This window comes from Octopus bimaculoides, chromosome 3 (genome assembly GCF_046866305.1).
Source record: "Octopus bimaculoides isolate indiv1 chromosome 3, ASM4686630v1, whole genome shotgun sequence".
Lineage (NCBI taxonomy): Eukaryota > Metazoa > Mollusca > Cephalopoda > Octopoda > Octopodidae > Octopus > Octopus bimaculoides.
The window spans coordinates 34,030,721-34,056,171 of NC_142930.1; the positions used below are offsets into that span (position 1 = coordinate 34,030,721).

The 25,451-nt window shown below is 35.7% G+C and overlaps 1 protein-coding gene across 1 annotated transcript; it reads right to left on the minus strand.

Annotated features, from left to right (window-relative positions):
• Positions 1-855: 855 nt before the first annotated feature.
• On the minus strand, positions 856-24,899 carry LOC106870923 (DNA ligase 4). The gene is made up of 18 exons (XM_089348787.1): positions 24,711-24,899; positions 22,964-23,041; positions 21,645-21,740; positions 19,610-19,915; positions 17,580-17,684; positions 15,902-16,008; positions 14,342-14,487; positions 12,786-12,987; positions 10,802-11,084; positions 9,011-9,175; positions 8,509-8,646; positions 7,596-7,742; positions 6,084-6,201; positions 3,933-4,065; positions 3,469-3,604; positions 2,174-2,262; positions 1,627-1,776; positions 856-1,204 (listed from the first exon to the last, which is right to left on the minus strand). The coding sequence occupies exons 1-18, from the start codon at positions 24,897-24,899 to the stop codon at positions 1,069-1,071; spliced, it is 2,724 nt and encodes a 907-aa protein (XP_089204913.1). The 3' UTR covers positions 856-1,068.
• Between the last annotated feature and the right edge of the window lie 552 nt (positions 24,900-25,451).

The window sequence follows — 25,451 nt, forward strand, 5'->3', positions numbered from 1 at the left end:
AAATTTACTCTAATCTCATCTCCCTAATATATAGATGAACACACTTATACTAACTCTGCTACTTTTAACCATTCCTTTTGTGCATGTCTTACATTTCATCTTGCCATCCACCACCACCACCACTCAGAAGCCACATTAAATCATCCTACATACTTATGACCTCCATCAGTACTCTACCACCAAACACATTACCACTGCAATATGCAGGTATCTTGTTTTGATTCAGATCTTTTCCTTTCTTCAGGTAGTTTATTTAAAATACATTTTCTCTTGGGCTATTTGTTGCCCACACAGATTCTCATTGGATTCCTCTGATTCTAGATATGACAATATGTGGGATAATTTCCTACATTTCTTTTAGTATTAAATTTTATAGTGACCTCTTGGTTGTTCAAAGTTATTGACAGAATTTTTTCAATAATACATATGAATAGTGTAGTTAATCTTTTTGTTGGAATACGTTGCTTTTACTTCAATTAATTTTGAAAATTATGAAGCACTTCACAAAATAAAATAGTCATTATTAAGCTTGTATTTCCAAATCTAAACAAACATTAAATTTTTATGGAAGGTTAAATTTAGATCACTTTAAAACAAGTATCATAGAACTAGAAGCTGTCTCAGTTTTGGTATCAAAAGAGTGAAACCTTATTTACAAACAAGTTTTATACTACCTAAACTTGCAACAGAATGGAAACTTGGCTTCTCTTGCAGCTGATATAATGGACATTTAGTTGATCACCAAGATAGAATTTATATAATTTTGAACTATAAAAGTGTCTTTGCCATTGAATACAAGGCACTTATTAGTAACTCATTCATTTGCTGTATCATAGATGATGAACCAAAAAAGAATCAGGAGTTGCACATTTTTTTTTATTAATTATTTTGTAATAAAATATAAATAAACTTCAATTTTTAATCAATTAAAATATTTTTGTGTGAAAGGCAACTCCTTTTGAAATTTGTCTCAATCAGACTCTCAAGTTGGTTGAATTGAGCTGTACACACACTCTGTTGGACCTATTTACAGCTAAATGTACTGAGGAAAAAACATTGTACTGAAGTTTACAGCAAAAACAACTGTTCTGGACATAAACAACCTTCTCTTATACATTCTTTGACCCATTCTGAATTAAGGATGTGGAACTTCTTTTCTGATTGGCACCGTTTATATTTGAACATATCCAACCTCTCTAGGTGACTGCAATGAAACAAATTAATGCAATTGAATTTCCTGAAATAGCTGGACTTTTTGTTATTCTTGTTTAAAAATCTGAATGGTTATTGCTATTGGAGATGTTTTGTAATTTCATACATTTCCATCATTAATTACTGCAATTTCCTTTTCAGATGGTAAAATAGCCAATTATATATATATATATGTATCAAATATAATTTTTGTGTTCAGAATCCACTTTGACTATGTTTGTCTCTTGTCTACTTCTTGCTTTGAAGCTAAACCTTGGTTCTCAAGTGCCTTGTAAGGCCTAGAGAGACTTACATTGATGAAATATCTTGAAGTACATTCTTTTCAAATAATAAATCTGTAAGTAATGTTAAGTTAATACCATCATGAAGTTAGAGAACTGAATTCTTAACTTCTTAGAAAATAAAATGACTCACTTTTTGTCCATTATCAAGTGGGATACTGAATTGTCCAATACTGGCAGAACTGTGGCTCCGAAATACCTCATTTCCAAAGCCAACAATGTTAACGGAGAATGCTGAAGGTAATTGTCATCATTAGGGTCCAATTTGTTGTCCACATATACTCTAGAAAAACAGAAAACAGTTAACTTGGCTGCCCATTTTATTTTCTCTTCACTAAAATAATTTCAGGTTCTATTCAGTTCCTTTCATATTTCAGCTTAAGAAAACATGCAATTTTATCATAAATAAAATCATGAAATTCCCATTTATGGTTTAAACAACACATCTTTTTTTCAAATGTTGAAATTTATCATCTAATTATATTCAATGTTTTCTTTCAGTACTTATTGTGTAACATTGCTAATTTCTAGACATAAAACAAACTTAAGAATATAAACTAAAATACAAAACACAGATTCAAGCTGCATAAGCAGTATCTGTGTTATATGCATTTCTTTTCACATTCTAAACTGTCTTAACAGAAGACAGGTGAACAATACTGCCCACTTTTTATACTTACTTGCACAACCTGAACAATCCATATGGAGACTCCATTGGGAAATATTCATCTTCTATTTCTGTAATCTCTTCAGGACTTAGATATTTAGTCTTAGAAGGGGGGGAAAAAGAAAATTTTTACTTTACTAGTATATATGTGCAGAAGCCACAATATGCAGTTATACAACAGTACAATATATATATATATATGTGGTTTATAACATTTCATGTTTAACTCTTTAGCATTTAATCTGGTCTCTCACACCTACCAACAATGTCAAAAATAAATCACATCATCAAAATCTTGAAGTTATGATTAATTGAAAATAATATGAATAAGTTACCTAACAGAATAATGTGAATGCTAAAGGGTTAAAATGAAATGTAGAGCATAACGAGTGCATCAGTTGAATAAGTTCACATTACAAGAGTCAATGAACAATTTCTTAAAAGTGGAAGTTTCTCTGAAAGTTATACACCAGACTGGATATGTGAATAGAATACATCTAATCAGAAAAAGAGTCTTCAGTTAAGTCTCATACTTTATCAGATAGTTGCTCTCTTTTCTTAACTGAGTGAAACTAATAATGGTAAGAAATGTTCAATCCTCTGTCTAGGTAGGAGCCCAGTACAACTTTAATAATAATCTCGTTTGAGTTTCAACCCATTTGAGTGTGTCTTAAAATAGTGAAAATACAGAAAGATTTACATTGGCACTACAAACTAACATTCCCATGGTAAGCTTGTAACTGCTCTTCTGATAGCTTAGATATCTATACACAGTTAAGCCAGCAAAAGGTGACATAGCACAACATCAATAAGGCTGTAAACAACAACCACTTAATATTGAAACCAATAATATAAATAGGTTCAAGAATACAGTGAACTGTCGAGGAAAATAAAAGGAATGGTTAATCTTTCACTGATTTGGTAATGACAACCACTTCGAAGACCATTACAACTATAACTTAAGCTGATCTTCTCTCAAAACTAATGCTTATATTGAAGTGCTGAATGCATATCCTACTGGATATTTCAAGTTATAGATCTTAAGTTCAAATCTATTACATGTGTTTTAGTGTATATTTTTACAATAAACTGAAATTCTTTGTGACTTGGCAGTTCATTTAATTATTGGAAATAGATACTGAATCTGTTGGGAATATTTTCTGAGATAGTTGAGCATGTTATGCAAGAGATGTATTCTCTAGTCAATCCTAAAGGGTTAACTCCATATAACTGGGGTAATGCATAGTTGTGGTGGAGTAGCTGAATACATGAATAGTTCAAACAACCAAAGAAGAAATAGTCTCTTACCAATTTTATTTTAGAAAAGACATCTTTCAAGTCCTCATATGTTGAGTGATCAGTATAATTGTCTCCATACTCATCAAAGTCTTCTCTTATCTTAGCAATTGTGGCCTCTGTAGCATGGATGATATTTTTGGGAGTCCTTGAAAATAAATATTTATAATATACAAGTTTATAAGTTATACATCCTGAATCCATGAGGAAGATATTTTAATTATCAGACTATCAAATTTTTGGTCTTTAAAGGTTTCTTTACATATTGTGATTAAAATTGTCAATATAGAGATGAATGTATTTTATATCATCTAGTTTTGTTTTTCTTAAACCATTTTCACATTTCAAAATGACTTCGATGGTTCTTTAGATTTGGACAGTGACTCAAATTTTTGATGCAACATATTTTAAAGCAGAATAACTTCAATAGATTATTGTTCTTTAAAATTACAAATCTGACAATTGCTCAAACTTACCAAGGAAGCAGCTTTCTATTTTCAATGCAATTTAAAAACCAGCTGACATTAATGATGTTGTAAATGTTACTTTTGATATAATGGTTCACTTGGTAAGTCTTCTTGTCAGCCAACACACAGTATGTCTGGGAATCTGATGAGGGTAGAATAAACAAGCAGAATATATGAGATGGGGGTGTGCATTAGAAGCAGCTCAATAATGAAAGCGTTACCAATACCACATACTTAATGCATATGTGGTATTACACACTTGTAGCTGCAGAATTTCATTTAAGGGAGGTTCCTTCAAAGTAGTAAAGTATTAAAATAAAAAACACAGCATACTTCAAAGCTAGGCAAAATGAAGTTTGAATTTTGTTCTATTTGTGCAGTGTTTTTGCATACCAGCAACTACATTTTATGCTATTTTTATATACATCTGGCTGGTTGTTACAGAGTGATTTCAGAAGTGGGTTGAATATACAACACTGATGTGCAAAAAAAAAAGGACTGTGAAATGTATCATCTTCATTCAATTTCAGGATGATTTTGCTATTTAACACTATACATCATCATCATCATCGTTTAACGTCCGCTTTCCATGCTAGCATGGATTGGACAATTTGACTGAGGACTGGTGAACCAGAAGGCTGCACCAGGCTCCAATCTGATCTGGCAGAGTTTCTACAGCTGGATGCCCTAACGCCAACCACTCCAAGAGTGTAGTGGGTGCTTTTATGTGCCACCGGCACAAGGGCCAGTCAGCAGTACTGGCAACGGCCACGCTCAAAATGGTGTTTTTTACGTGCCACCTGCACAGGAACCAGTCCAGCAGCACTGGCAACGACCTCGCTCGAATGTTTTTTCACATGCCACCGGCACAAGTGACAGTAAGGCGATGCTATATATATGTATATGTGTGTATATGTTTGTGTGTCTGTGTTTGTCCCTGTAACCCAGCAGTCCGGCAAAAGAGACCACTAGAATAAGTACTAGGCTTACAAAGAATAAGTCCTTCTTTAAATATATTCTGTACTATAAAGCATGCCATATGTACTATATACTGCCAAGTATATACTATGCCACAGTCTCTGCACATATATATGTACTGCACAATAAGTACAGAAATGATATTTTCTAAGTTCTATTCAATGTAACTGTTGTATTGCATTATAAAAACTACATCACTACATAGTACTGTATATCTTTCATTAAAGAAACTGTACTGAATTACACTGTAGAAAATGTACTTTGCTATATTATATTATACTAGTATACTACAATATATTTCACAGTAGTTGTGCAGGAGATGACTATATTGAGCTTTGTAAATTTAACTTATCAGTCTGCATTGCTGAAAGGTGCCATGGCTTAAATTCTGGACAATCTGATCTTGTTTCATTGCTTTGTGTATTTCACTGAATATCTCTCTTTTACCTAGATTCTCTATGGTTTTTCCACATATTTCAAAATGTTATACTACAGTACACTGGTGATGAAGCAGTGATATGATCATTAGAAAATTGAAGTCTGTAGTTGAAATAGTTTACTTCATTTGCTCCTCATATTTGCAAATTTCATCTAGCCAATAGCCTGGAGAAGAATAAGCTGACTTGCCCCTATCATGAGGACATGAAACTTTCAGCAGAGTTATATTAAGATCACAGGACCTGTTTCAATGTTGCATCATGCTAGTACTATAAAAGTAACTACATTACTTGGGTCCTGTACTGACTACATACCATTACTACATTGTACTATAGTTACAGAAGTGATTTACATTACACTACTTTATAGTAGAGATCACTTTATTTTTTGGATTCTATACCAGATACACACCACACTACACCTATACTATACTCATAGAGGTGACTACATATCTTGGGTCCTGTGTAGTATATAGACCATACTACACTACACCAAACTATGGGAATCTATACATGGTTGATCAGCCTGCTTGGAATAACAGCCAAAGCTCTTTCTAATTACATCCTAATTTATCAGGCATGCAATCATCATCAATACTGAGAATGAATAAAAATGGGATGGTCACAGCTGACATACCTTTGATCACAGGTTTGCTCAGTCAGCACTGACCTGGGGTTAAACAACAATGTACTATGTACTAAATCAATCTGTACTATGCTACAGCTTTAGAAGTGACTACCTTACCTGGGTTCTGTACAATTTGTCCTCCGTACTGCACTACAAGTTTCTCTAGTTTAGCTTTGTCATAAGGCTTTGGACCATTCACTACACAGATGTCCTTTTGATGAAAGATGTTGTGTACCTGTCAACAGGAGAAATATGAGATTAAGCCATGGTGGATTTTGAGGTACTTAGTGGTTGCAAATAACTAGGTACAGACATAGATGAAGGAGATCGTGGAATGAGTGTTTATGGCATCTGAGGGACAATGATAGATAAGGGTATTGTAAGGTAATTAGTGTTAATTGGAATTAAGATAGACCAAGGTAGTAAAAGTGGACTGAGGGTACCATGAAAGGGTATGAGTAGTGGTTGAGGGTAACTGAAAACTGTAATAAACCAAAAGTGCTGGTGGCACATAAAAAGCACTGATGATGGTAGCACATAAAAAATCATCCAGTACACTCTGTAAAGTGGTTGTCATCAGGAAGGGCATCCAGCTTTAGAAACTAAGCCAAAACAGACTATGGGACCTGGTATAGCCTTCAACCCATGCCAACATGGAAAACGGATATTAAATGAAGATGATGATAAAAGGCCACATTGATAACAGGTGTTAAATTCTGGTTTCATGGCATGAAGCAGATAAAAAGTAATCGCAAGTAACACATCCAGATGATCTGGTGTCTATTCGTGACAGCTGAGTGAACCAAGGCAATACAGAATAAGGTGTTCTGCTTAAATACTCAACAGATACTTGATGCAGATTTGAACTCATAAAGTAGAAGTTGGTAGTCCACTGTATTATGCTTGTGACCATTTTACCTCTACCTAGATCTAGGACAACATGAAAGTAGATGGCTAGGGGTTGATGGTAGCAAAGGAAGCTTGGGGTGATTATAGATAGAAAATGGTATATAATTGGAAGCAGTGATAGATGGAAAAAGTGGGATGATTGGTGACTGGGAGCTGAAGGTAAATGGAGGCAGGGTTACAATGTGATTTCCACAAAGTCTGGTGGTGGTAACTGAAATAATTGATGGAAGCTAGAAGTAGAGGCAGCCCAGGAGAGGAAACAAAATAGTTAAGTACAATTTGAGAGAAATATGACTAATAGTTGTTGCTAGCTCGGGTAGAAGTAATGCGGAAATTATGAGGTGGATGGATATGACTAGTGGAATTAAAACTAGTTACTGTGGGCAGTTGGTGGGCTGGTAAATCAAAAAAGATTGTGGAAGAACTAGTTAGACAAAACCTAAGAGAAATTACACTATATGATGATGATAGAGAGTGGCTTAATTATGTGCTGAAAACTGCAAAATGAATTAAGAAAAACAGTAGTGAGGTGTAATATTACAGAACCAACTAACTTAAAAAAACATGAGCAAAATATGGATGTAAAATTCTTGAAGATGACAATGGTGGTGGCAATGAATCTGATGAGATGAGGATGATAAAGTATTGCTGATGTTGCTAATAGCAGTGATGAGGTTAGTTGATATGATGGAAATTATTGCAATCAATGTTTTGACTCACCATTTTCACATGAGAGGTATCGGAAGGTTTGAATCTCTCCATCACTCCTTTTTTCTCTACCTTGGGTGCCACTGTCCTCTTCTTTTTGACAGGTGTTGTATCATCCATACTTTCATATAATTTGTTGGACAGTTTACCTCCTGATTTCTGGAATATATCAAGAGAGGAAGAAAGAAATTGCAAGTTCATATGATAAAGCAGGATCTAATATCTGAGCTGGATTTTGAAATGGAGTCTGTTAAACAACAATAGCGTCAGCTGGTACTTTAATCGATTTATTTTGGTGAAGAGGTACCTTAATCAATGTAGTCTAGCCACCAGGTATGTTTACCTATTCTGGCTAATAAATAACTTAATATACTCTGGTGATGTACCATACTGTAGTTTGTGTAGGTACCATAATATACTCTGGCTGCAAGGTACCTCAATGTAGTCTAGCGCTAAGCACTTGAATCAATGAATATTGCCCACTTCATACTTTAATAAATGCATTTTGGTCACTGGGTATTTTAATCAACATTTTCTATCTTCATCAGTATATTCTGACCACTAGGTATTTTAATCACTGTATTCTGGTCACAAGGTATCTTGACTAATGTATTCTGGCCATCTACTGGCCAGAATAATCTAATATATATTGCCTATAAAGGGTGTATAATTACCACTAAGTAATATAATGTATTCTAATTTCTAAATATGACTAATAACCAGAAGGTACTTCATTATATACATACTGACTTCCAGATACATTGGATAGGATGAGATCAGCCTCATAACCAATCAAAACACCTGACTGACTAGATGTAGGACATTTAGAAAAGTTAGTTCCATCAGCTGCCTGCAGAGAGAGTAGGATATGTATAATTAGTGAGATTAATAATTTGATCAACCTTTACTATAGAAATGTAATAACCTGTTTCAGGTCTTCCAAGTCCCTAGTTGTCATACATTCAAACCAAGATTTATCATCACGAATCTTCTCTACTCGAGGGAAACGGAGGGTGCAACCAGTTTGAAACTTGTCACTTGATACAATTTCTGCTGCCTTTACCTGTACAATAAATAAAAAAGATCTGTCAATCATTGAATGAATTAAATAAGAAACAGTGAGTAAATATTTCTACTGGGTTCATTCAAACCTGTTGAGGTAGTAAAGAGTCAAACAAAGCTGTTAATGCAACAGGTTATAGTAGTGTATAATACTATAGTTTTATACTATAGAAATGCCCCAATCAATATTATAAGGTAACCAATACAGTTTCTTCCTCCTTATCTCATTACCACTCTATAGCATAAAACTCTCAGGAACCACCCTACAAACTGTAAAATACTTAGGCAATTTTACATTACATATACCAACACCACCTCCATACAACAGCGACACTCAAAATATCACTCCTTCAAAATCTACTGACCTGCACAATACATGATTTAGAAGGTTCAATCCAAACAGATGGTTTCTCTTTGAATCCAGGCGGCAAAACAATTGACTTGGGTGGGTTTTCATCACTCTTTTTCCAGTGTTTGTATAATTTTTCATTGAGTTCAGTTAATTCATTTTTTGTATATCCTGACCCAACCTAGAAAGGAAATGACCAAAAATGAACAGCTTCCTTAAAATAACATTGGAACCTTTTGGAGATGATGCCTACTAATGTTTTAACACTGAAGGAGATGAAATGATTTTTAAGAGACATAAAAAGAACATGGGTGTTATTGTTCAAAATTTTGACAAAAGTATTTGAATGGCAATAAACAAAGAAAAGTATAGACATTCTTGAAGATTGACTTGTTATTGTAAATCAATAAGGGTTAAAATCTATAATGTTTTACATGAAAAATAGAGAAATACAACGCTGCATATTTTGTGATTAGAGACAAAATAGACTAAAAGAATTTACATTTTTTTCCAAGCTAGTATGAGTTGAATGGGTTTGCAAGTTGCCTGACTGGCACCCATGCCAGTGGCACATAAAAAACACCATTCGAGTGTGGCCGATGCCAGTGCCGCCTGACTGGCTCCCGTGCTGATCACATGTAAAAGCACCCACTACACTCTCGGAGTGGTTGGTGTTAAGAAGGGCATCCAGCTGTAGAAGCCTTGCCAAATCAGATTGGAGCCTGGTGCTGCCTCCCAGCTTGCCAGTATGGAAAGCGGATGTTAAACGGTGATGATGATGATTTGTATTGCATAAAGAGAGTGTGAATGGTGAAGTTAATAGGGTACATTCATCAAAGAAGGTACTCACACTCTGTTGAGTATGCACACTGACATTACACATCCAGCGGAGTATACTGGCTTCATTCCTTGCAAGCTTACTCATGTCGTCAGCAGTCACGGCCCATGTTTCACTACCGTGTAGCATGGCTGTTCGTACCTTTTACTCTGAGCGAGAGGTCTTTTGTCACCAGCAGAGGTAAGAGCTCTCTGAACTTTGCCCAGGCTATTCTTATACTAGCAGCTACACTTTCAGTGCACCCGCTACTGACTTGGTCACCTAGGTAACGGAAGCTATCAACTACTTCTAGGACTATGATGTATAAGAGGGGGCTGAGGCTGGACCCTCAATTGGATCAACATTTGGCAGGCTCTCCTCCTCCCATTCATTCTCCACATTCAACAGTCCTTCATAATGGCATCTCCAAGCCTCTTTCTTTGCAGAATCATTAAATGCAAGTGCACCATCATCCATGCGGACACATTTCTCTCCTATGACATCAAAATTTTCTTTCACAGACTGACTTGCGATCTGAAATATTTCAGTTCTCTGGTCCTAAATCTATTAATATCCTATGTGGGTAGTGATTTATCTTTCATCCACTCAACATCCTAAAACCAGAGCTAAGGATTAATATCATAGACTGGGTGTTCCCAAGTGAATAAGATAATGGGTTACTAAATGATATGTTGTGACTTTAAATTTACTGGAAAGGCAGTAAACTAAATTCTCAATCCACTTAGTTGTTAGTAATCTATAGTAGATCATCTGGGAATGGTATCAGATATCCTTTTTAGTGGGAATATGAACTACTTAAAGCCAAAAGGTTAGAGCTAAGCATTGGCTTTTAAAAACTCTTTGAGAGACATTTGCAGCGAAGTATCTTACAGGTCAAAATCAAATTTACTTTGTGAAGAATAAATATGAAGATGTTTCAATAATAAACAGGAAACAAAATTCACATGGAAAATAAAAAAAAATTTGTACCTTACAGAAAGAATGAAATATATTTGGTTTTCCACCATCTTTAGGTGTCTTTGCAAGAGCAAGGAGGAAGTGAGACATTAGTCCTGACCGATGTCCTGTGCCTCTGTAGCCACCAATAATCAGTAAGTCAAATTGATCCATCAAACCATCAACATATTCTGGTTTCACCTTGAACCATCCCTCTCGTCGGGCTTTGGGCCGATACACTGATTCACAGTCCTTTATCATTATTCCTTCTTCTCGGTCATCGATTGCCTTGTTCAAGGCTTCAATGCAGTCAGCCCTGGAGAAGGAGAAATATATTTATTAGTTGATAAATGAAGTCAAAATTCTTATAAAATTATGCCATGGGAACTGTTGAGTAACTATACATTGTTGAATACGATTAAGGTACAGCTGTGTATTTGACTAACTATCTCATATTTGGCTTGGCTTGAAGATTCAAAAATGAAACTTCTGCTTGAATCAGGAAATGCTGAGCAACCAAGTTAAACGTAGCAAGGCTTGAACTCAGAATGCTACTAAATATTATATCTATATAAGAACTCTATCACTAACCTACATGTCTTTTAATTAGCTTTGTAGCAGTAAACCTATTTTTATTGAAATTTGCATTCTAAAATATGAGGTCTATACTTCAAACTAATGTAATATTTGCTAACCTATCAAAAGAACTTGCCAAACTAACTTACCATTATACTGTGTTCTGTCTACTATTATTACAACTATAATTGTTTGTTTCCATGTCTCTACTTTATTCAAACACATCCATCACACTTATCTCTTTTCCTTTTATTATGTACAAAAACCGACTCTCACTTCACATAACTCGCCAGTGTCTATGAAAAACTGCAGTCATCCATTACTCTCCAGTTACTTATAGTGCTCTTCAGAATATTACCCTGCTACAATTGAAACAAAGTGTTAACTTGGTCCACTGCATCTGTGGACTAACCAAGACATATTCCAATCGAGTTTACCTTGTCTATCCCTGCCACAGCCAGAGTTGTCAAACTTTCAAAAGCAGATTAGACAATCTAGCTGTTACTCTTCATTGTATATGGTTAATATAACATCATATTCACTATATATATAACAACTATATGGTGGTGGTTGGCACTCCGTCGCTTATGACGTCGAGGGTTCCAGTTGATCCGATCAACGGAACAGCCTGCTTGTGAAATTAACGTGCAAGTGGCTGAGCACTCCACAGACACGTGTACCCTTAACATAGTTCTCGGGGATATTCAGCATGACACAATGTGACAAGGCTGACCCTTTGAATTACAGGCACAACAGAAAGAGGAAGTAAGAGTGAGAGAAAGTTGTGGTGAAAGAGTACAGCAGGGTTCGCCACCATCCCCTTCCAGAGCCTCGTGGAGCTTTAGGTGCTTTCGCTCAATAAACACAACACCCGGTCTGGGAATCAAAACCGCGATCCTATGACCGCGAGTCCGCTGCCCTAACCACTGGGCTATTGCACCTCCACAACAACTATATATATATATATAACAATATAAAGGCGGCGAACTGGAAGAAACGTTAGCATGCCGGGTGAAATGCTTAGCAGTATTTCGTCTGTCTTTATGTTCTGAGTTCAAATTCCGCTGAGGTCAACCTTGCTTTTCATCCTTTTGGAGTCGATAAATTAAGTACCAGTTGCATACTGAGGTCCATCTAATTGATTAGCCTCCTCCCCCCAAAATTTCGGGTCTTGTACCTAGAGTAGAAAAGAATATATAACAGCCCACAACATGACACCTCCACCCTGTTGCTGACGTCGTAAACATTCGTGACACTCATCTCCAAAACAAACCCAACCATCAGGTCCATCAAAGGTTGCCCTGGTTTTGTAAGTGAACAGAATGCAACTCATGTACAATGGTGTTGCAAACCAGCTGGGAAACAGACTCGGGTAACTCAACAGCTACATAAGCAAAAATAAAAAAGAGAAAAAAAATCAGTAGAGTTATTCTGTACTCACTTAGATACACCTTGTGTATAGTGACTAATCTGTATTCTACCACTGATGGGTGCAAGGGTCTCTCGTATGTACGGTAGGCGCTCTGTGATTGGTAAATTTGTCAAGACTTTATCGTTATGCAATAGAATATCAAAGACTATGAAACAAGGGTTGTAATCACCACTGTCAGCTGATTTGATATCATAATGATTGGCTTTGGTTCCTGTAACAAGTTAGAAAACATGTTTTTCAATGGTTTATATATGTATAAGTGTTTGTATAATTTTGTGCATGCGTGTTATGTTGTTGCTTAGCTCCTAATCATCCCAGACTGAACTGATCTAAGATCAAATGTGTTGCAGGCATAATTTTTCTGTATGTATGTTCTAACTAGAACTACATTAGAAGACGTAATTTGAGAGAGATTACATAGCATAAACAGAAGTAGAAAAATCAGAAGTTTGCCAATCTTTTGCTACAAGAAGATTAGAGGTAAAAGCTATTTCAGATTGCAAAGCAAAGTATCAAGGTAAATCAAAACTTATTAGGGAAAATATGTTTGAAATGAAAATAGTGCACTTACTAATGCAGATACTTAGAAGAAAGAGGCCTGAAAAATGCTATTGTGAGAGTTTGATGAATATGAAAAATGTGTGTGAGGAAGAGAAACTACTCAGAATATATCGAATAGAGAGACTAGCCATTGAAGTAACAAAGGTCATTAAGTATATGAAAACAGAGAGAAAGAGTAGCAGGGCTATAGGTAAGTTGCTGAGACAATGAAGATATCTAGCAAAGTAGGGCTTAAGAAAGGAAGTGTTGTACCAAATGATTGGCATGGCAGTGAAATTGCCAACTGCAAAGGAGATGCTTTGAGAAGATTTGTGCTTTTAAATGTGGCCATTTTGTCATTCTTGATTTGATCCAACACTGGTTGAACAGATCTTTGTTCAAAGGCATTCTCACCATGACCAATCTATCTATTTTTTCTAGATATTCTGTAAAGAAGAATATATTATCCAATATATTCCTCATCATACCCTTTTACACCCAAATGTCCTTCCCTTATTTTTGATACATTTAAGGTATGGTTTAAAGGAAATTTGATTAGCTAAGTGTATGTGTGTATAACACACACACACACTTATTTCAGTCATTTGACTGCAGCCATACTGGAGCATGCCTTGAACGGTTTCAGTTGAACAATTCGACACCAGGACTTTTTTTAAAGCTTAGTACTTAGCCTACTGGTTTCTTTTGCTGAACTGCTAAGTTACAGGGATGAAAACACACCAGTACCCATGTATATATATATATATATACACACACATCAGCATGGAAAAAATGTTAAAGGATGATGTAGAAGGCACTTTCCCAAGGTGCCATGCAGTGGGACTGAACCTCAAACCATGTGGTTGGGAATCAAAGTTCTTACCAAACAGTTACATCTGTGTCTATATATGTGTAGGTGTGTGAATGTATGTGTATGTATATGAGAGAGAGAGAGAGAGAGAGAGAGAGAGAAGAGAGTTTGTGTTAAAGGGAAACAACGCTTCCAGCTAAAGTGAATAACTTACCAAACTTGTCAGTGTCTGAGTTGTATCCAAGCATTTCTCCATCTAAGATGCAGGAATGGACACCAGGAAGAAAGCTCTGATGAATGTATTGTGTAATGGTACCTTGAAAGGCAGATGCTCCAAATGTTTTTGAATAATTATGTCCACTGGAAATGAAAATAAATAAATGAAGAAAGCTTGCATGGTTATTTCTTGGCAGTGGTAGTTGTAGTATTGATAGTGAATGCAAGTTATATACATAAATATATATACATACAGATTGGAGCCTGGTGTAGCCATCTGGTTTTCACCAGTCCTCAGTCAAATCGTCCAACCCTTGCTAGCATGGAAAGCGGACGTTAAACGACGATGATGATGATGATGACACAAAGGGTATGTTATTGTATATACAATAACATGCCATTCAATTCCCAGAACTTTTTCCATGTGCATCTCACTCTAGCTACTGTCACTGAGTCTAATCCATTCCTCTATTCTTCATGTCTTCATGTATCGTAGGTAATAAAATGTTTTGATGTCTTCTGTCTTAATGCCATTTCCAAAATCCATCTCAACATCCCATCTACAGTCTCTTTCATAAACACCTTATACTTAAGTGCAACTGTTAAATTACTAAATGATCCCCTCACACCACCTCATTTCCAATATAACCCCTCAGCACATATTGTACATTTAATGGAGTCCACTCCAAACATCTTCCTTACACAATGCATGCGACCACTTTCCTCTTCTCTCCACCTCACAAAATGTGTTACCATTTACCATCATCTTTTACTTTCTGATGTTTATCCTCATACCTTTCACCTCCATACAGTCCATCCATATATTTATGTTTACTTTCAATCCAACCATGCTTACTATTATTAATACCATATCATCTATGGATAGTAATTTCCATAGTAAACTCTTCTTTACACTTAAAGTCAGTAGCACCTTTATCATAATTACAAATAGTAGTAAGTTTAATACTGATTCCTGGTGCTATCCAACCTTCACCACAAACTCAACATTATTTCTGTGCTCTGTTATTGTGGCCATGTATACTCTCTTACGTGGAGGTGCATGGCTTAGTGGCTAGGGCGTTGGACTCATGAGCGTAAGATTGTGGTTACAATACCTGGACTGGATGATGTGTTTGTAACAGTATCAGAAAGGATAGGTAGTTAAGTTACCACTTTAACAAAATAGAAAGGTGATACTACATTAGCTCGGAGTGGTTGGTGTTAGGAAGGGCATCCAGCTGTAGAAAACCATGCCAAATCAGACTGGAGTCTGGTGCAGCCTTCCAGCTTATATATACATATACACATATCAGCATCATTGTTTAATGTCCACTGGCCATGCTGGCATGGGTTGGACATGTATATAAATTTCCTGCAATGGGCTTAGAGCAGGCATTTGGCCCCAAATCGGTAGTTGTAGCTGGATCTATCTGGCCTACATGGGTTAGATGTGGGTAGGAATGATGCTGTACTATTTACACACACACACACGCACACACACATACTCTCTCACACAGACACACAATGTAAATGGCCTATATCAGGAAAATTGTCTTACTTTCGAGAGAAGTAACTATAGTCATCATTTTGTTTGTGAAGCTGTATCCTTTCACCATCAAATTTAGTCTCAATCAAATAGGGCTTCCCAGACAATACTTCAGAAATCTACAAAAAAATTCAAACACACACACACATATATATATATTTATACAACATTTACACATGATTCCAAAGAATCAATTTCTGATTTTACGTTTATGATAACCTTATGCATCAATGGTTGTCTATATTATTGCAATGCTCATGAGATTGATTTTTGAAGAAAAAACTGTAAATCAATGAAATAAAAAGACTTACTTATACCATGCTCCTTGGATACAATGATGTATATATATAGATGTATGTATGTAATATATATATATATATATATATATATATATATATATATATATGGATGCGTTATCTCCTTAAGCAAAACACTTAATTTCACGTTGCTCCAGTTCACTCAGCTGGGAAAAAAAATGAGTAGTACCTGTGTTTCAAAGGGCTGGCCTTATCACATTCTGTGTCAGGTTGAATCTTCTTGAGAACTATGTTACGGGTATGTGTGTCTGTGGAATGCTCAACTACTTGCATGTTAATTCTATGAGCAAGCTGTTCCATTGATTGGATCAACTGGAACCCTCGTTATTGTAACCGACGAAGTGCCAGTTTAGTTTAGCTTCTATAAATATATAGATTATGTATAGGCACCACATAATAGCAGCCATGCCAACACCATGTAAAAGCTGAATGAAAGGGAAATTGTACAATGCTACATGGTAGTGAGAGGTGTGCCCTAAATGCAGATGACGCATGAAGACTAGAGAGGAATAGAGCTAGTATACTCTGTTGGATGTGCTATGTCAATGTCAAAGAGGAATTAGGTGTAATGTGTGTAAGAGAGATGACTGCTGGTTTGGTCATGTGATGCATATGGATGAGGAGAGTTGCATAATGAAGTGCTGACCATTTAATATCTCTCACCTTCAATTGCAACAGCCACCTCGATTCCAGCTAACCATTTCTCTTCATATTCTTTTAAAATTTTCCTTTCTGTTCCCCCACCCAGTCCAATCCTCTGTATCACTTTATGTATATTCCCTCACTGTGCCTTGAGGGTATGTCCTGATACATATCCACCAACATCTCTCCCACTTTCTCCATCTCTATCCTTCCTTCTTCTCCAACTGTTATATCCTTGTATTTCTTCTATAGCAAGACACCTATCTCTATCTCTCAATTATTCTTTTAACTTCTCTAGCATGAAGCTGCTGCCTTCAATACTACTCCTGCTGTTTGAGGGGACTTTGTCTTGTTTTGCAAGTTGCTTGGTGACTCTGCCAGTACGGGTGCTACAAAAAGAGCACCCAGTAACTCTGTAAAGCGGTTGGTGTTAAGAAAGGCATCCAGTGATAGACACCATGTCAAAGCAGACAATAGAGCTTGGTATAGTTCTCTGGCTTGCCAGCTCTTGTCAAACTGTCCAACCCATGCCAGCATAGAAAGCAGACGTTAAATAATGATGATGATGATGGTGCATATAAAGAAACTGTTAGAATATCAACATTGTCAACTATAACTTCTATTATATGGGATAAAATAATTAAAAACAGAAACAAAGGAAATATACAGATATAAATAAAACAAGTGAGACACATTAAAAATAAGTTATAAGTTTAGATAAGTATAGTTACCTTGTTTGGGTGAGCAGTTTCTCCTAACATTGGTGAAAATGGAGTAAATAAAGAAATGGCAATCTCATGAGATCTGACGTTAGGATCTGATAGTTGTAAACAGACCTTTAAAACATGGAAAACAAGTCAAAGTTGTTATTATTACTAGCTGGACCCGGGAAAACTTCACGGAAAGCATAAAGAATGTATGCATTTGTAAATTGTGTGCTGGTGCCATGAGAAATGCTTCTATATTGTGACACAGAATACAGAAAGAAGTGTAAAATCGATAACTATATAATCCAACCAAAATATCTCAGTATTAGTATTTAGCCTCAAAATACATTGAACATATTCAAAGAACCTTCTTGGTTTAGTGGTATGGAATGTTCTTCTGGTATTCTTTTATTCTTTTACTTGTTTCAGTCATTTGGCTGTGGCCATGCTGGAGCACTGCCCTTTAATCAAAGAAATTGACTCCTGGACTTATTTCATGTAAGCCTAGTGCTTCTTCTATAAGTCTCTTCTACCGAACAGCTAAGTTACAGGGATGCAAACACACCAACATCATTTGTCAAGCGATGGCGGTGGGGGGACAAACACATAAATATAGACATATACATATATATGACAGACTTTTTTCAGTTTCCATCTACCAAATCCACTCATGAAACTTTGGTCGGCCTGCGGCTATAGTAGAAGACACTCTTTAAAGTACTGAGTTGAATTTCGTGTAGCCACCTGCTGGCAACTTTTCTCCCCCACCCATTTTGTAGTGGGTATTACCCATTTTTCTGGGCTCTTTTCACAGCTATACCTCATTCAAAATTTGCAATAGTTTTTGTATGAAAAAACAAAAAGGAAGGGAGTGGAGCTTGTTTGTAGTTTGTAGAGAAAACGTTAAATGTGCCTGAAAAAAAAAACATGGTCTTTTCTGCCAAGCAAAAGACATGAAGAACTATTAAAGAAGGCAAATAAGTACCAGGGGTGGGGGAAAGAAGAGAGAATTAACACTTGATCCTTCAAGAATTCTCAGAATGAAAATGTAAATACCTCAAAGATTTTCCCTCTATTCATTACTAAATGTTTTTCTCTCTTCTTCATTGTTAAAAGTAAAGAAGCTAGAAAAGATTGATCGTATTTCATTCTAATTAACATTTTAAATGTCTGAGGCTTTCCTTTCTCTGTCTCTATCACTTCACCCGCTTTCTCTATGGTTAAGAGAGTTAAAGTGCATGGCTCAGTGGTTAGGGGTATTCGACCCACAATCATAAAATCATGAGTTCGATTCCTGACAGTGTGCTGTGTTCTTGAGCAAGGTACTGTACTTCACCTTGCTGCAGTCTACTCAGCTGGTAAAAATGAGTTGTAGCTGTATTTGAAAAGGGGCCAGCCTCGTCACATTCTGTGTGAGGCTGAATCTCCCTGAGAACTGTTATGGTATGCATGTCTGTGGAGTACTCAGCCACTTGTGCATTAATTTTATGAGCAGACTGTTCAGTTGATCAGATAAACAGGAACTTTGTCATCGTAACCGACAGAGTGCCATTTTTTAAAAAGAGTGAAAGAAAAGGAAATGTTCTATATTGTAAGGCAAAAATGTCATGTGTTTAGTATAAGCAGTGAAAGCTAAGACGAAATAATTGCTATTCCGTCATGTAGTGACTTTGCCCTTGACTCACGCTCAATTTAATAACAACAACTTGCTTATCTGGGGGCTTGGCCTCCAAATCTGTGAAACCCACAAATGCTGCTGTTAGGACTGGATTAACACCCATAATCACTCTAATGACTAAAAAGATTTTCTTGCCTCAATATAGAATCTTTGGTGTGGATTTATAATTTTCACCCAGATTTTCAAGTTTGCTTACCGCGAACATATCAGAAATTATTATATATTTTTATTTATTTAAGAAGTGATAATTAGTAGAGAAATATTTAATGTGTTGTTTTGTGTTCAAGAGGACAGTCAAATGTAATTTGATGGTCATTTACAACCAACAAAAGTTCTGAAACTGAAAGCCATCCTAAGATATTACAGTTCTACTGACCTTTTCAAGATTATTGTTCACATTAAACATCTCTTCAGCATCAGGGTGAAATATACCAAATATGGAAGCTTGACTCAAACCAATTTTTAGTTCCTTCATTACCATGCGGATCAACCACTTCTGTTCAATGGCAGTCATGTTGCGCAAAAGGTGAAGCATTGTTTCATGTACAACATCATGTTTCTTGCTAGTATTGGACACTGCGATATCATCTAAACATTTGTTCACATCTGAGATACTCAGGTTACCATTTTTGGGACAACGGTTCTTCAGCACATAGTAGGCTACACTGGCAAAATCATTGTTCTGTCAAGAAATATTAAAGTTTCATGAAGTACTTCCAGATCAAGCAATTCCCATCCTAGGCAACTTACACTCATTTGTATATATTTACCATATTTATTTGCATACAAAACCATGTTTTTTCTGGATTTTTAAACCTAAACATAGGGCTGTGCATTATATGAGAACTAAGTATGAACATCTTTCCCAGTCAAGTGTACTGAAAGGTTAAGATCACTATAATAATGTTACATTTTTAGATAAAAGCAGCAAAATATTTGATGTTTGATACAACAGCAGGATATGCATCTGTAGAATCACTGTTGTCAATGTTCAGGATTTTTCAGTTTTTGAAAGCACTACTTGAGTTACTCAGTGTGAAGATTAGATTAGTTAACGATGAATAAGAATAGTACATAAATACTGTCATTCTAGAAAAGTGACTATAAATTAGGAGAAAAAATAATTTTGTTCTTCAAATACTCTATTTATTATAATGAACTACAACTGTATACATTTTTGTTGAGAGAACAAATTTATTTAACAACGAAACTATCTAAGTGGAAGTATATACAGTTTATATTATGTTTCTTATGCTCGTCTATACTGGCTGACGTCAGAGAAGACACACTTTTATAGCCTACACTGGTTAAGTTCAAAGGTCGCTTTTGAATTTGTTTATTGCTTTGAGAATAGGTAAATTTTTTTCAATGCAGTTATAATAAAACTGATTTTCTCTACAGCAGAGTACTAAAGAAAATGGACTATGTATAACACAAGAGAGATATTTGTTTTTCAGGGCTTCATTATTTGCAAACACTAGTGTGCCTCATACATGAGTGCACATTGTATATTAAAAAAAAATAAGGTAAATTTTGCATAGTTTGTTTTTTCCTTTCCCTTTCAAGTCAGTGACAAAATATTGAAATAACTTGTCTACAACAGAATTCACAACTAAAATAGTTTGTAAATTTGAAGGATTGCTTATACCACATACATAGTTACAAATCAAAATATGGTAACATGCACTAATAAAAACTATAGAATGCAAATACTATACATTTTCTTTAAAAAAAAGTCCAAATTTACTATATTCAAATGAAGTCTTTAAAATGGGCTCCATCTAGTTAGTATTAGCATCTCCACAGTATAACTTAAGGCAGTGGAAGAGAAAAGGTTAAACCATTAACAATAAAATTTACAGTAGAAAAATTCATGTTGCATAGTTAAGCCAGTAGTTTACTTAATTAACAAGAAGAGTTAGAGTTAGAATGTTGTTGTTTTTTTGACTAAGAAGGGTCAATAGTGATGACTGATATGTTTCTTAAACTTATCACTTGATAGGAATGATTGAGCAAACATTACACTAAAATGATTAACCCTTTAGTATTCAAATTGCTCTATCAAATCATGTAATGCTCATTTATTCACATTGTTTTGAATTAACTACAAATATCTTGTAACTTCAAGATTTCAATGATGTGACATTTTATTTTCTAAAATGGCATTGTAGGATAAGGTATGAGGGGCTGGATCTGGCCAGTTTGAATATAAAACAGATAGAATATTTAGGCCAAATACAGGTGGTTTAAATGCTAAAACGTTAAGACAGTTACTGATATAATGTTTAGGGACAAATCATCTGTTCAACACTCAGTAGTTAGTAGATGGACAAGGCAGACCTAGATGACACACAGTGGCCAGTAATGAAAAAAATTGCCAAAGGAAAAATTTCTGACGAGTATTTACTTACAGCTTCTCTTTTGGTATTAAAATTTAGAAGTTTGGAAGCATCTGGACTGTTTTTCCCAAGACATAATACTTTAATTAAAAGTTTTGCAAATGTATGCTGCAAGCAGGAGAAAAAATAAAAGATAAGTTAGTTATGAATACCATTGTTTTCAAGTCAGTCAAATCTTGAATATTATGAGAGTAAAACCATATTTGAAGAAATGCTAGTTCATGGCACTGGTCAGTCATTGACTAACCATAACAATTATATCACAAACATGTTGAGGGATAAATATTATATACAGTTAGTACTTTTATGTAATGAGACTTTGTGTATCTGACAGTGTGGTATACATGAGTTCTTCGGTAACTGTAGTACCAATATAAGAGAGAGAGAGAGAGAGAGAGAGTGGGAGGGAGGGATGGAGGGAGAGAGAGAGAGAGAGAGAGAGGGGGAGAGAGAGGGAGAGAGAGAGGGAGGGAGAGAGAGAGGGAGAGAGAGAGGGAGGGAGAGAGAGAGAGGGAGAGAGAGAGGGAGGGAGAGAGGGAGGGAGAGAAAGAGAGAGAGAGAGAGAGAGAGAGAGAGAGAGAGAGAGAGAGAGAGAGAGAGAGAGAGAGAGATCATCCTCATCATTTAATGTCTGTTTTCCATGGGTTGGATGGTTTGGCAGATGCTGGTAAGGCCAGGAGCTGCACCAGGCTCCATTGTCTGTTTTGACATGGCTTCTACAGCTGGATACTCTTCCTACATCAACCACTTTACAGAGTGTACAGGGTGATTTTTATGTAGCACCAGCACCAGCATGATAATGTGTGAGATAAACTTGATATTTTATTGATGTTGCTGAACCAATGACAACTGAGTGAATGCAGCAATTCAAAGTAATTTCTAAAATGCTTGATGAAGTTGGTATGACTTCTCTATTGATTAAATAAACTGAGCTTGGGCCTTCTGAACATCTCAGTTGGATTTGAAGATGTCATTTGAAAACTGCATGAAGAAATAAAAATAGATGATAGAATAAACCAGTCTGAGAGGAAGATGATGCTGTTTAACCTTAGGTCAACCTTGATCAAGCAGAACTATGATCAAATGCATTTTGTGACCAGCCCATCAAATCAGTAGGCTGTGATTTAAAGAAAAATTGACTACTATTTTTAGGGTATTGAGAGAGCATGTAGATGTTCCCTCATTAACTGAGAGGCTATAAAAATTGGTAAATAAATAGTATATAAAAATTAACTGGAATAAATCATTAGAGTGGTAATGACAAAAAACACATTTCATTTTCATTTTTCAAATAGGTTGCAACAAGGTTGAAGGAAATAGAAAATGAATACTTCTTTGATTCCATATGCAACACGTTCATTTTCCAGGTGAGGAAGTAAAAGCCGCATCACTGGGTAAAAAGAATCAGTCTGAAATAAACAATATATATACATGTTTATAGATAAATAAAATATATAAATGTGTATGACTCTGTGTGTGTGTGTGTATATATATACATATATATATATACACACACACAAACACATATATATAATTATTGTCTTTGAGAGCAGTTGGTTTCATTTTTAGTATTCTTGTTTGTGAGAGAAGTCGAGTTTATTTCATATATTCTCATTTTAAAACTCATTTCTGGCTAATTATTGAGAGGACGTTGGTGTTGCCTTGGCGGAAGTTTGCACTCTCTGAGTGCTCTTGCTATTACTATTATTATTATTAATAATAATAATAATAATAATAATAATAGTAGTTTCAAATTTTAGCATAAAGCCAGCAATTTCAGGGGAGGGGTAAGTCGATTACATCTGGTATTTATTTTATCAACTTCAAAAGTATTAAAGGCAAAGTCAACCTCAGTGGAATTTGAACTCAAAACATAAAGATGGATGAAATGCTGCTAAGCATTTTGTCCAGTGTGCTAATGAGTCTGCCAGCTCACTGCCTAATAATAATAATAATTCGTTCTACTATAGGCATACAGCCAGCAATTTTGAGGGAGGTGGCATCAACCTATGTTCATTGACTCCTGTTCAACTGGTACTTATTTTATTGACCCTGAAAGGATGAAAGCCAACCAAAGTTGACCTTGGCGGAATTTGAACTCAGAATGTGAAGATGGACAAAACATCATTTTGCCCAGTGTGCTAACAATTTTGTCATCTCATCGCCTTAATAATAATAATAATAATGGCTGAAGGTGATTGGAATAGAATTCTGGGTAGAACTCCTACAGAAAGTTTGTCTCTTTGGACAGTAAAGATTAACAGGAGGATTCTAAGCACTTGGAAGACTACTGAAAGCTTGTGGATACCTAAGGTTACAGGTAGTAACCTACTACCCACATAAATCCTGACCAAATAAGACCAAACCTGAGCCAAACCAAAATAATAATAATAATTTTTATTATTTTTAATAGCCATAAGGACCCAAGATATTGAAAACAATTTAATTCTTTCTAGTTTTGGCACAAGGCCAGCAATTTTAGAAGAGAGGGAAGTGAAGTCATTTACATCAACCCCAGTGTTCAACTAGTATTTATTGGCCCTGAAAAGATGAATGGCAAAGGTGACCTCAGCAGTATTTGAATTCAAAATACAGAGCTGAAAGAAACGCTGCTAAACATTTCATTTAATGATTTTGCCAGTTTGCTACCTTTTTAAAAAATGGGTAATAATAAGAATAACAAGATCACTCAGAGCGTAAACCTCTGCCAAAGCAATACCAACGTCCTCTCAAAGATTAGCTAGAGATGATTTTTAAAATGAGAATGTCTGAAATAAACTCGACTGCTCTCACAAACGAGAATACTAGAAATGAACCTGACCACTCTCAAAAATTAAGTAAAAAAACTGGTAATATAATTCAGAATCCTTGTCCCGGAACAAATCAATCCCATAATCTAGTCAGTTCGTGCCAGTCATGAGGCCAAACATCACTGAAAGTTTCATCCGAATCCATCCAGCAGTTCTTGAGATATCTTGTCCACGGACAAACAAACAAACAAATACGACTGAAAACAATACCTTCACTAAGGCGGAGGTAATAAAGTTCACTGAAAATGAAACTAAATGTAAAACTTACAGTTTTCTTGCCTTTATGCAGTTCCTCATGTTTTTGTCGCCATTGATTAAGAAATAGCTTCAAATTCTGCTTCTTTTTCTCAATTCCTTGAGCTTTCTTTATTTTCTCAAGCAGACCTGTTAATTCCTCAAAATGGACTTTATCAGAAATTTTAGTCTCAACAGGTTTGTCTGTCTGAGCAACATCCATAGTAATAAGTTTTAAGCTGGAAACAGAAAGATGAAAGACCGTCATCCACAATGTGACCAACAAGAATGATTGAGAAAATTTTTTATTGGACCCTCAACGTCAAGGAAATAATCAACCATGTGCAGCTCTTTGCCTTATTATTCCTAGTTAAACCGTCTTACCCATGCTAGCATAGAAAACAGATACTAAATGATGATGATGATCAGCTTTTGGGAGACAAGAAGAGCATTTGGCCACAGTAAACCTACTTTAATGAATTTCATCCAAACAAGGAAAGGTGGAGATTAAAACGATGATTATATATATATATATATATATATATATATACACACACTTTACTCTTTTACTTGTTTCAGTCATTTGACTGTGGCCATGCTGGAGCACCGCCTTTAGTCGAGCAAATCGACCCCAGCACTTATTCTTTGGAAGCCTAGTACTTATTCTATCGGTCTCTTTGCCGAACCGCAAAGTTACGGGAACGTAAACACACCACCATCAGTTTTCAAGCGATGCTGTGGGGACAAACACAGACACACAAACATATACACACAC

Excerpts from the sequence above, each read along its gene's own strand:
- LOC106870923 (XM_089348787.1), bottom strand. The coding sequence starts at position 24,899 with ATGGATGTTGCTCAGACAGACAAACCTGTTGAGACTAAAATTTCTGAT. Across the intron at positions 2,263-3,468 it reads TCTTTTCTAAAATAAAATTG|ACTAAATATCTAAGTCCTGA; the intron begins GTAAGAGACTAT and ends CCCCCTTCTAAG. Across the intron at positions 1,777-2,173 it reads GGATTGTTCAGGTTGTGCAA|AGTATATGTGGACAACAAAT; the intron begins GTAAGTATAAAA and ends CTGTTTTTCTAG.